The sequence below is a fragment of the Sinohyriopsis cumingii genome, chromosome 8 (assembly GCF_028554795.1).
Source record: "Sinohyriopsis cumingii isolate HCF-2022 chromosome 8, ASM2855479v2, whole genome shotgun sequence".
In the NCBI taxonomy this organism is placed as follows: domain Eukaryota; kingdom Metazoa; phylum Mollusca; class Bivalvia; order Unionida; family Unionidae; genus Sinohyriopsis; species Sinohyriopsis cumingii.
In genome coordinates, this window is record NC_142968.1 from 90,310,808 (window position 1) to 90,323,589 (window position 12,782).

At 37.0% G+C, this 12,782-nt stretch overlaps 1 protein-coding gene across 2 annotated transcripts in view; it reads left to right on the forward strand.

The window, feature by feature from the left end:
* The window catches only part of LOC149794123 (uncharacterized), a 94,913-nt gene that overhangs the window by 57,611 nt on the left and 24,520 nt on the right, over positions 1–12,782 (forward strand). For both annotated transcript variants that reach the window (XM_089968102.1, XM_089968103.1), the window contains exon 9: positions 9,240–9,323. In XM_089968102.1, coding sequence (XP_089824228.1) covers positions 9,240–9,323 — 84 coding nt within the window. The remainder of the gene's footprint in view (positions 1–9,239; positions 9,324–12,782) is intronic.

Here is a 12,782-nt window from a genome sequence, read left to right on the forward strand (position 1 = left end):
TTCGTGTGCTAATATTTTTATTCCTGGCTTAGCATCGCCGGTTATATTTGATATTCTACTGGTAAATTCCTTGTCGATTTGCTCAACTTCGTAACTGCCTGTTGGTATGCCAACGAGGATCCAATCGGGAGTTCCATCGGGACGGTTTTTATTGGCAAAAACAAGCGAATTATTCGACGATAATCTACCAAATGATTTCGATCTAACATTGGGCCAGCTGTTATAGACGCGTAACTGTGACAGCGCAATTTCCTTGACGCTAATTGGTATTGGAAAATCGATACTAAATTCTGGCCTGGTTGAGCTTGCCGATATCAGCGTTGTTATCGGCGGTGTCGTGTTTGTCACGATTTGAGCTAGTTCCGACATTATTGATATTCATTTGTTCAATCTCAGAATAGATATTTACCATCATGGAAAATTCTAGATCGGATATAACGCCGTCGTTGAGACTTTCAGAAAGCAACGACGATAATTTCGAATACGCCTCGTTGACCTGGGATAGTTTACTCTTGTATAGGGACAATTTTTCACTCGTGCATGAGGATATTTTTTTGCGATAATATTAAGAACACCAGCGTTTGTCGTTGTCGATGAGATTATTATCGTTGCAACAATCGGCGCGATTGTTGTTACCGCGGATAAGATTATCCCTGCGCCGGCGATAATTGCGATTACCGCGTACACAGCAACATCGATGGCAACTAATCTGCGCTGATATTTTTTTATTTTTGTTTGATATTCGTCGAGGAGTTTTTTTAGTGAATCCTGCCACGAACGCGCCTGGTTGTATCGGTAATCCGATGCGGTCATTTATTAGTTAATTTATCTAACCAATTGTGTGGTATGTTCCGGATAAATATTCGAAAATTGCAAAATAATTGGTTGGTTTTATCTGGGTGGAACTTCATTCCATCCGGATAAAAACTCGTAAATTGCATAATATGCAATTGGTCCTGTGATGGTTCTATCTGGCGGTTCTAATGTAAATACTTCACTGTGATTTTCCTCCATGGAAATAATAAAAAATCCAGGATAAAATTCATAAATTTCATGACGAATGGTCGTTATCTTGAATTTTATCTTGGAAATAAAATATACTCGATATACTCCAGTAATTGGCGCAGTAAAACCAGTAAGATTTCCCTCGGGTTTCCAAGTAAGATTCCGTGTTTCTACCACAAATGGCACATGACAACGAAGTTTTTCTACTTTTTCTACATCCGCTGGTATGGCAATACGCGCTAATTTTTCAAGATTCACTGATGATATTTTTGTGTTAATATCGTTAATTTTTGTAGCTGCGTCGAGAAGTTTTTTGTTCAAATCTCGAATTTCTCCGTCGTACACCGATGTATCGACCTTTTGACGCGCCAATTCACGTACTATGTTGATATCCTCGTCAATTTTAGCAATATCCTCGTTGATTTTTTTTATTTTCTCGTCAAGGTCGTCGTGTGATGTTTTATCGACTTTTTCACTTGCGATTTGACGTATCTCGGAAGTTTCCTTGTTAATTTTAGTAATATCCTCGTTGATTTTTTTTGTTTTCTCGCTAAGATCGTCGTGTAATGTTTTATCGCTTTTCTGACTCATTACGATATTTATTTCGGTAATATCGGCGAGAATATTAGTAATATCCTCGTTGATTTTTCTCACTTTATTGCTAAGATCATCGTGCGATGCTTGATCGACTTTTTTCTTTGCTAGCTCGTTTGCGGTGGTGGAGATATTATCGACGGATGTTTTTATATCCTCGTCAATTTTTTTACTAAGTTTACCTAAGGTATCGTCAAGTTTTTTAAGATCGTTATTTAGCCTGTTAAGTCTCTTTGTCAATCTGTCCTGAAGATCGTCGTGTAATGTTTTATCGGCCTTCAGAAGCAACGTTGCTGATAGCTCGTTGTCTTTTTTTTCCACATCCGCGATATTGGCCTTCAGGGGTAACTTCGCTATAATATCGGCGATATCAGCGATGGATTTTGATACCGAATCTGACAGGCTAGTAAATTGATTAATGCGATCGTTATATTCGTCTCGCTTGATTATATCAGTTATTTTGACGTTGCTTGTTTGTAATCTTCCTTCACGGCTCTGAAAAATAGCAACTTCGCCTGGATCTACCTATGACAGCGATAGGAGATTATTAATATCATCCCTGGTTGCGAATTTTGATAGATCGACGTCAGTTACTTCTGCTTCCTTCTTCCTGTAGGTAGATCTACCGTAAATGTCAACCATGATATTTATCTACGGCATATTCAAATACGATTCTATGATACGGATCGGATGATTTTGAAATCGCATCGAGAACGTTAATTGATTCTGGGCCGCATATCGGTGGATCCACTAACGTCTGCGTTGGAAGTGTCGAATACCAAATTGGAATATTTAACTTTGATACGTAATTGATGAATTCTTTTGGTGGCGCTAGTCCGTACGAGTCAAAATAAACAACTTCGCGAGGATTAATCGCGTAGGCGACCCAATGTGTGCCAGGGCCAGTATTTGAATCGAGATTTATTATTCCTGTCTCGGTGAAATTTGGTTTTTCTGGTAGTTGATCCCGCATAAATACGCCTCTGAAAAACTTTATTTTTTTTTTCTTTGCTTCGTTGAATAAATCTAAATTTGAATAGGGCGTGCTAATCTTAGGCCGGATCCGTACGGGGGGCGTCTTAGATAAAGGCCGCTTCCCTTTTTTTTACCATATCGCCCTCCCATTACTTTGTGTACTAGTTTGTCGCCTACAGCTCCGGCCGCACCTAATCCTATCGCTTTTGCAATTGCCGGAAGAGCCCCGGATAATAATCCAGGAATAGCAGCTAGGAAAGGGAAAATTCCGCCCGTTTTGACCATGTCTCTGATGGCACCTATACTAAGATTCACATGAACGCCGGAATTCGCTGATTTGGCTTTGGTGAAACGTTCACGTTGATTTTTAGTTAGCGACAGTTTGTTAGGCCCGCCCTGAATTTGATCGTTTTTCAGGGTTAAGTTCACACCGCATCGCTTTGCTGTTGCTGTTTGGAGTTTTTTCATCTGACCCGGGGTCAGAGTTACGCTGACGTGTTCGTATGGCATATTAATAATCGTTTAATCTAAATTTAGAAAAATCTAGGTTTTGTTACATTTTCTCGACAGGTGCATCGATGACTCTCATTCTGCCGCTGATACCTTCCAGGATCATTGTTCTATCGCTGAGAATTACCGCGATTGCTTTGTGATTTAATCCACCTGTGTTAATTCTGGCTTTGAAATGGATATCGACAACGGATTGTTTTACCAAATCAAGATGCTCCAGGGAAAAGTAGTAGATAGGATAGTGAGTATTAAAATCCAACTGTGATATTTGCAATCCGGTATCGATATTTTGATCACGACCCATAAAACACAACAAGCGATGATATGCGCGAGCCGTCGAACGATTTTCAAAATCAATTGATATTTCCTCGGATGGTTCTTGTTGGCCATTTACTCTCAACGACACATTTGTTGCTCCAATGTGATCAAATATCATGTGACTGTATAATTGATGATATCTATTGGTACGCAAAAAAGCGATAAAGATATGCCTAGGTGCAGAGGTACCCTGCTGCGATGCAATACGCCAGGTAAAATCACCATTAATATTGATAGTTGTGGAATCTGTTGTTGTTGTCAGCCAAGACATAACTGATTTACCACCCTGGTTCATAAATGACAATAATTTTTCTTCCTCGATTATTGATGGAGTTATCGCTGGCATCCACAAGGTAAATTTAAGTAACCTTACTATGCCGTTATTTTGCGCGACATCATTGGGACCTATCACGCCAGTAGCGTAATCGACAGCACCTTCTCGCCAGATAGCATCGTTGCTATTTTCCTTTCTGACAAACGTAACGGTGTGTTTTGCTCCGTAGATAATTTTCCTGAAATGTCTGCAAAATCCGAATATATGGGATAACGGGATAGCACAAGAGAATCTTCTGCGATCTGGTGCTAGCATAGACTTTCGCGTGGCAAATCCGAGATTATAATCAGGATAAGGTCTAATGATCATATCTTCGATAGCAGCAGGAGCGGCGCGATCGTTGGGCTGTCTGATAAGAAACGGCCTACTTTCGGGACGATTAGAATTATCCTTGGCAAACATCATACTAGGGCCAGCTGATCTAGTAAAATCATCCGAGTATCTAGCTAGACCTATAATCATCGTTGCTAAGTCAGTGTCATTGGTAATTGACTCAATTTCTCTTCCGTCAATCATGTAAGTGGCACTCTTGAATAATGCCATAATACCGTTGTTAACAAATCCGACCCTAAAATCTGCTGCATAGGCGGTATTATCTGCTTTAACAACTTCCCCGACAACTTCGATATATGCCTCAGATGGGAGAAAATATCTTGTCGTATCGCGAACTTGAATTTCCAAGCGATTAGGTGTATTTGGTTCAACTGCGTCGTACGAGAAATACTGGAGATCACGCACGGAGGTGTCCTTGCCTACAGGTTCGTCCATGTCGAACACTTCGTTTGACACTTGTGCGAACATTTATTATTAAGAATTTCATCTAAAACGAAGACCGCTACCCGATATGAAACTTGTATTTGCAACTTCCTGTGCTAGCTCATTTATTTTTTTATTTGCTGCGTCGTTTATAGCTTTACTGACATCGGCGGGCATTTCGCTGGTGCTAGGTAATTTGACGGGCTGCTTTTTTTTACGCATTAAATTTGATATTTTGCTTTTGACAACATTGAAGCCTTTACTGGCCAAATTACCAACGCCAGAGATGACGGTCTCGCCAATTTTTCCTATTGCTTTTGATGCAATTTGCTTAGCTGCGGGTCCGATTTTAGGGACTACTCGCGTGACGAGGCTTTTAACAATGTCGCCGAATCCATTGCCGTGAATATATTTGTATACAGGCAATCGAGAGTTAGCTATGCGGACCTGTCTAGGTCTGCGTTGATGTTTGTGAATAATCATGTTATTTCAATTGCGTTGTTTTAATCGATGAGTTCGTCAACGAGTTCTTTGTAAATGTGAGAATCAATGACGCCACCGCGAAATAATCGCCGACAAATATCTGAGGCCTCGTTGATTATTTCAGAAGAATTGTTTCCGGCTCGCTTTCCTCCTATTAATATTTCGAGGCGAGATACGTCGTTGACGACGCTGTCAGGACAAATGGTATATCCGCTTCCTATTTTAGGATCTTGTGGTGGTGGCGTACCTGGTCTAGGATCTCCAAATGGTGTCGCGCTTTTTCCAGGATATTGTGGTGGTGATAATGATAATCGTTTCATTTGCCTTTCTTTATGTTCATCGACCTCCTTTTTAAAATCTGAATATCCGAGATCGAGTAAATCCATCGGTTTTCTTAAACTACCAAAATAAATTAACTGTGGCCATGTTCCTGGTCCGAATGAATCAAAGTACTTTTTTTTCAAGAATAATCTTTTATTTTCTGGAGAATAATCCGCAGCGACAACTAATCTTGCAAATTTATCATCGAGCATATCGATTTTGTCTTTTCTCAAATAAATATTAGCAGGTTTACTATAATCAACTTTTCCTCTTGAACGAGATTCAATTACTTCCTCAATTGCTCGAACTCTCTCGTCCGCAGGTCGTTTGTAATCGCTTGGTTGAACTATTGGTTCCTGGTCGCTCTCATCTTTTTTCTTTGGTTTTTTCTTTTTTTCCTGAGGCTGACTTCTTTCTTTTGGTCTGGCCCCTAATTCCCGTGGTTGAATATCTTCTTCCAATTCCTGTGGTTGAATATCTTCTTCCAACTCCTGTGGTTGAATTTCTTCTTCAAACTCCTGTGGTTGAATTTCTTTTTCTTTTGGTTTTGTTTTTCTTCTCCGTGGAGATTTAGGTGTTGTTCTTAGTAATTCCGCCTGTTCGATATTATAATTATACGTTTCCTGTGCAGCCCTAAGAAATCTTCTGTAATATGGATCATCGTTCCTTGCCTGAGATTTTCCAGTGTAAGCTCAATATAACATTTTGTACCATTCCTCACGCCCCTTGTATTTTTTTTTTCCTTCATTAGTCAGATATTCTCCTCGACCACCATAATAATCTTCCGCAAATTTACCAAATTTATCTATATTATAAAGTGTCGAGAGCGGCTGTGATATCATTTCCCATCCTTCCTCGGTAAAATTTCCTCTTAAATCCTCGAGATGGAACGCTTTTCTTCCTCCAGGTTTTCTTCCTCCAGGTTTTCCTTTTTTTATTTTAAAACCAATTGCTCCTGCTGGTTGTGCTTGACCACGTTGTTGTGCTAGTATTGCTAGTCGTTCCGGTAATACTCGTGAATGTTCCTCGATTCCTCTCAACACGGGAAGAATTCCGCGTTTCTTGATATCTGGATCTTTTATGTCACCAAAAAAGACTTTTTCGGTTGTTTCGGTAACTGGCTTTAACCATTTTGACGATAACTCGGTGATTCCAAATTCTTTGTCTTCGTGAGCACGAACTTTTTTCTTGAATAATTCTTTTGTTGGAATAAGTTTCTTTAGTGCCGCTAATTGCTCTCGCGCTAATCTAGCGGAATGAGGCTCTCCAACTGTACTAGTTTTCGAGCTCATATTATTTTTAATCATATTATTTTAATGCGACGTAAAATGGACCAAAGCAGCCCCAGTGACAACAAAAAATATAACACAAAAATTTATTCCCTGACATTTATTTTTCCTGTCCTGGACGCTATATTTACTAACACACACGGCGCGACCACCCGATGCACTCGGTCTGAAATGCACGAAAATTAACTCCCGTAGAAGGCTTTATTTCTGCTTTCTGAGGCTTCTACGGAGAAAGTTCGCGTAGGAAGCTTTATTTTGGTTGGAAACGCTGGTCTGTTCAACTTCCCTGCTGCTTGTATACATTTAAAAAGGCATTTGAATGATTGGCTGACTTTGGGTATGCTGTATACATTTAATAAGGCTTTTGAATGATTGGCTGACTCTGGGTATGCTGTATACATTTAATAAGGCGTTTGAATGATTGGCCGACTCTGGGTATACTGTATACATTTAATAAGGCATTTTAATGATTGGTTGACTCTGGGTATGTGGCTGACTGGGTGTGCTGTATACATTTAATAAGGCATTTTAATGATTGGCTGACTCTGGGTATACTGTATACATTTAATAAGGCGTTTGAATGATTGGCTGACTCTGGGTATGCTGTCTACATTTAATAAGGCATTTGAAAGATTGGCTGACTCTGGGTATGCTGTATACATTTAATAAGGTGTTTGAATGATTGGCTGACTCTGGGTATGCTGTATACATTTAATAAGGCATTTGAATGATTGGCTGACTCTGGGTATGCTGCATACATTTAATAAGGCATTTGAATGATTGTCTGACTGGGTATGCTGTATACATTTAATAAGGCATTTGAATGATTGGCTGACTCTGGGTATGCTGTATATATTTAATAAGGCATTTGAATGATTGGCTGACTTTGGGTATGCTGTATACATTTAATAAGGCATTCGAATGATTGGCTGACTCTGGGTATGCTGTATACATTTAATAAGGCATTTGAATGATTGTCTGACTGGGTATGCTGTATACATTTAATAAGGCATTTGAATGATTGCTGACTCTGGGTATGCTGTATATATTTAATAAGGCATTTGAATGATTGGCTGACTTTGGGTATGCTGTATACATTTAATAAGGCATTTGAATGATTGGCTGACTCTGGGTATGCTGTATACATTTAATAAGGCATTTGAATGATTGGCTGACTCTGGGTGTGCTGTATACATTTAATAAGGCATTTGAATGATTGGCTGACTCCGGGTGTGCTGTATACATTTAATAAGGCATTTGAATGACTGGCTGACTCCGGGTATGCTGTATACATTTAATAAGGCATTTGAATGATTGGCTGACTCTGGGTACGCTGTATACATTTAATAAGGCGTTTGAATGATTGGCTGACTCTGGGTATTCTGTATACATTTATTTGCATTATAATTTCCATCCTTTTAAGACCATATATATTTTTGAATCCTTAAGTGCAATACATCTTGTTGCAGATTAATTCTGATTGGTTGATGTTTGCCTTCCACAGGTAAATCCATACTTAAACTCATAGCATCTAGAACTTACAGTAAGCCAATACTGTTGATGACTGCTCCGTGGCCTAGCGGTTAGAGCATCTGCCTCAGATGCAGGAGATCACAGGTTCGAAGCCTGGCCAAGTCATACCAAAAGCTTATAAAAATGTTACTAACAGCTGCCTTTCTAGGCACTCATCATTAAGAGGTTAGTGTTAGGATTGGTCAACCTGGTTTCAGGATAATGTGACTGGGTGGGATATCATGCTGCATGTCTGTGGCATGATGCCCCAGTGCTAGACATCACTATAAACTGTCACACTGCAGACATCATAGCGATAAAGTTCCACATCACTCACTCACTCACCTGAAACTGTTGATGCTTAGATTTAGCTAGTTTTTGGTTGAGAACAAATGCTGAAAATCAAGTTTAGATTGGCAATTAGTATATTGCATGCTAAATTTGCAGGTTTTTAGTATGGTTTTACATTTGATTGCTGGAAATCAAGTCTAGACTGGCAATTAGTGTATTGCATGCTAAATTTGCAGGTTTTTGGTATGGTTTTACATTTGATTGCTGAAAATCAAGTCTAGACGGCAATTAGTGTATTGCATGCTAAATTTGCAGGTTTTTGGTATGGTTTTACATCACTAGTTTCCCATTATTGAGTGACTTCCATTTGCGTTAGTGCATTTTTACAATTCTTTTCAGATTGTTAAGGACTGTTCCATTTAAACATACATTGTGCCCAGGGACATCAGTTAGTTTTTAAAAAATACATGACAGGGTACTTTGTTTTCACAGAGTTCATACTAAAATCATAAGAAAATTCAAGATTGCACCTATGGGTGAGTACCCCACTTTAGAAGTGCCTTCCCTGGGTTCCCATGTATGTTTTAATGGAACAGTCCTAAGGATAAAAAACACACATTTTCTTCAATTTTATTGGAACAAATAAGAAATATCAAAGGTGTAATGGGCTAATGCTGCTTACATGTGACTGGTCCACAGCTAAAAAAAACAATTTGTCTTTCTACCTTGGAGCACTGGAATTTTTAGACCGTGAACATGTATATGGAGCAAAATTTGAGGAGAGGGATAACTAATTTCAGTCCAGCTTTGCTGTCTTCTGAGAGCTTATTTCTTGTGTTTTTGTACTGCAGCTAAAGGAATTGGATCTGTGCTGGTGCGAGGAAATCACAGAGAAAGGGATCAACATGGTCTGCTCAGAATGCCATAGCTTAGAGGTATGAAATTCGATCAAATTGATATTCCTCTTTGCTCTTCCAATAATAATCCTTGCAAAGCTGATTCCCATTTGTAAATGTCAGGTGACACTCAGAAAGCACTAAACAGTTTAATATGTTTGGCCATTGTGGGTAAGTATTTGATTGAAAAGAATTTTTGTCTCGTTATTTTTTCGTCATTTTTTTACAGTGGTGTTAATGTATGATTACATGCTGTGTGTACAGTTGGACAATTCTAGTACAGAAGTTACTGATAATTCTAAAGCTATTCATGCCCTACTTACCAGCATCAGTGCAGAGAAAAACAAAATTCAAAATTAAAGAGTAGTCATGTTGTCATAAAAGTGACCAAGTGGGGGATAAACATAGTTGCAGACGTAAACATGCTTCTGCGCCACTTCAGTCTGATGTATTTCGTGTATAATTTGCACAGATTAATCCAGTCCAAAATCACAAACTTTCGTCGAATCAAAACAAAATACCAAAATATATTCATTCCACATCAAATGGAAAAGTTGTTGCAATCCACATTCATTCACAATATGACTGCAAATTTCAATTTTAACTAGACACACCATTTTCTTTTGAAAGTTATGTCGAGTGTGCAACTAAGTTCAAATTTATCTGGGCGGAGTTAAGTGCGCATTAATAATGATGTCATTGTGTAATGACAAATCTGCGCTTGCGTATTTAGTTTGGAATGCGACATACATTCATTTACGTTGTTTCTTGTAGTGTATTTTATTTATATAATTAAACCTTAGGTAGAATAAAAATGAGCATATAATAAAAAGGTTACTGCATTTGTATGGGAAAATATGAACTCGTAATGTCGGAAGGATATACTGCACTCTCAAGGTTGTGCAGTGTTCCATCCCAAAACAAATGCAGTAACCTATAAATACAGGAATAAGCATATACAGTAAGATGTTATACAGGAGTAAACATATACAGTAAGATATTATACAGGAGTAAGCATATACAGTAAGATATTATACAGGAGTAAGCATATATAGTAAGATATTATACAGGAGTAAGCATATACAGTAAGATATTATACAGGAGTAAGCATATACAGTAAGATATTATACAGGAGTAAGCATATATAGTAAGATATACAGGAGTAAGCATATACAGTAAGATAATATACAAGAGTAAACATATACAGTAAGATATTATAGAGGAGTAAGCATATACAGTAAGATATTATACAGGAGTAAGCATATACAGTACGATATTATACAAGAGTAAGCATATACAAATCAGATAATATACAGGAGTAAGCATATACAGTAAGATATACTGGAGTAAGCATATACAGTAAGATATTATACAGGAGTAAGCATATACAGTAAGATATACTGGAGTAAGCATATACAGTAAGATATACAGGAGTAAGCATATACAGTAAGATATACAGGAGTAAGCATATACAGTAAGATATTATACAGGAGTAAGCATATACAAATCAGATATTATACAGGAGTAAGCATATACAGTAAGATATACAGGGTTAAGCATATACAGTAAGATGTTATACAGGAGTAAGCATATACAGTAAGATATTATGCAGGAATAAGCATATACAGTAAGACATACAGGAGGAAGCATATATAGTAAGATATACAGGAGTAAGCATATACAGTAAGATAATATACAGGAGTAAACATATACAGTAAGATATTATACAGGAGTAAGCATATACAGTAAGATCTTATACAGGAGTAAGCATATACAGTAAGATAATATACAGGAGTAAACATATACAGTAAGATATTATACAGGAGTAAGCATATACAGTAAGATATACAGGAGTAAGCATATACAGTAAGATATTATACAGGAGTAAGCATATACAAATCAGATATTATACAGGAGTAAGCATATACAGTAAGATATACAGGGTTAAGCATATACAGTAAGATATACATTGTTAAGCATATACAGTAAGATATTATACAAGAGTAAGCATATACAAATCAGATAATATACAGGAGTAAGCATATACAGTAAGATATACTGGAGTAAGCATATACAGTAAGATATTATACAGGAGTAAGCATATACAGTAAGATATACTGGAGTAAGCATATACAGTAAGATATTATACAGGAGTAAGCATATACAGTAAGATATACAGGAGTAAGCATATACAGTAAGATATTATACAGGAGTTAGCATATACAAATCAGATATTATACAGGAGTAAGCATATACAGTAAGATATACAGGGTTAAGCATATACAGTAAGATGTTATACAGGAGTAAGCATATACAGTAAGATATTATACAGGAGTAAGCATATACAGTAAGATGTTATACAGGAATAAGCATATACAGTAAGATATGATACAGGAGTAAGCATATAGTCAGATATACAGGAGTAAGCATACACAGTAAGATATTATACAAGAGTAAGCATATACAAATCAGATATTATACAGGTGTAAGCATATACAGTAAGATGTTATACAGGAGTAAGCATATACAGTAAGATATTATACAGGAGTAAGCATATACAGTAAGGTATACATGAGTAAGCATATACAGTAAGATATTATACAGGAGTAAGCATATACAAATCAGATATTATACAGGAGTAAACATATACGGTAAGATATTATACAGGAGTAAGCATATACAGTACGATATTATACAGGAGTTAGCATATACAGCAAGATATTATACAGGAGTAAGCATATACAGTAAGATACACAGGAGTAAGCATATATAGTATGATATTATACAGGAGTAAGCATATACAGTAAGGTATCCAGGAGTAAGAATGTACAGTAAGATATACAGGAGTAAGCATATACAGTAAGATATTATACTGGAGTAAGCATATACAGTAAGATATACAGGAGTAAGCATATACAGTAAGATATACAGGAGTAAGCATATTCAGGAAGATGTTATACAGGAGTAAGCATATATAGTAAGATATACAGGAGTAAGCATATACAGTAAGATATACAGGGGTAAGGATATACAGTAAGATATACTGGAGTAAGCATATTCAGTAAGATATTATACAGGAGTAAGCATATACAGTAAGATATACAGGAGTAAGCATATACAGTAAGATATACAGGAGTAAGCATATACAGTAAGATATACAGGAGTAAGGATATACAATAAGATATACAGGAGTAAGGATATACAGTAAGATATACAGGAGTAAGCATATACAGTAAGATATTATACAGGAGTAAGCATATACAATAAGATATACAGGAGTAAGCATATGCAGTAAGATATTATACAAGAGTAAGCATATACAAATCAGAAAATATACAGGAGTAAGCATATACAGTAAGATATACTGGAATAAGCATGTACAGTAAGATGTTATACAGGAGTAAACATATACAGTAAGATATACAGGAGTAAGCATATACAGTAAGATATTATACAGGAGTAAGCATATACAAATCAGATATACAGGAGTAAGCATAT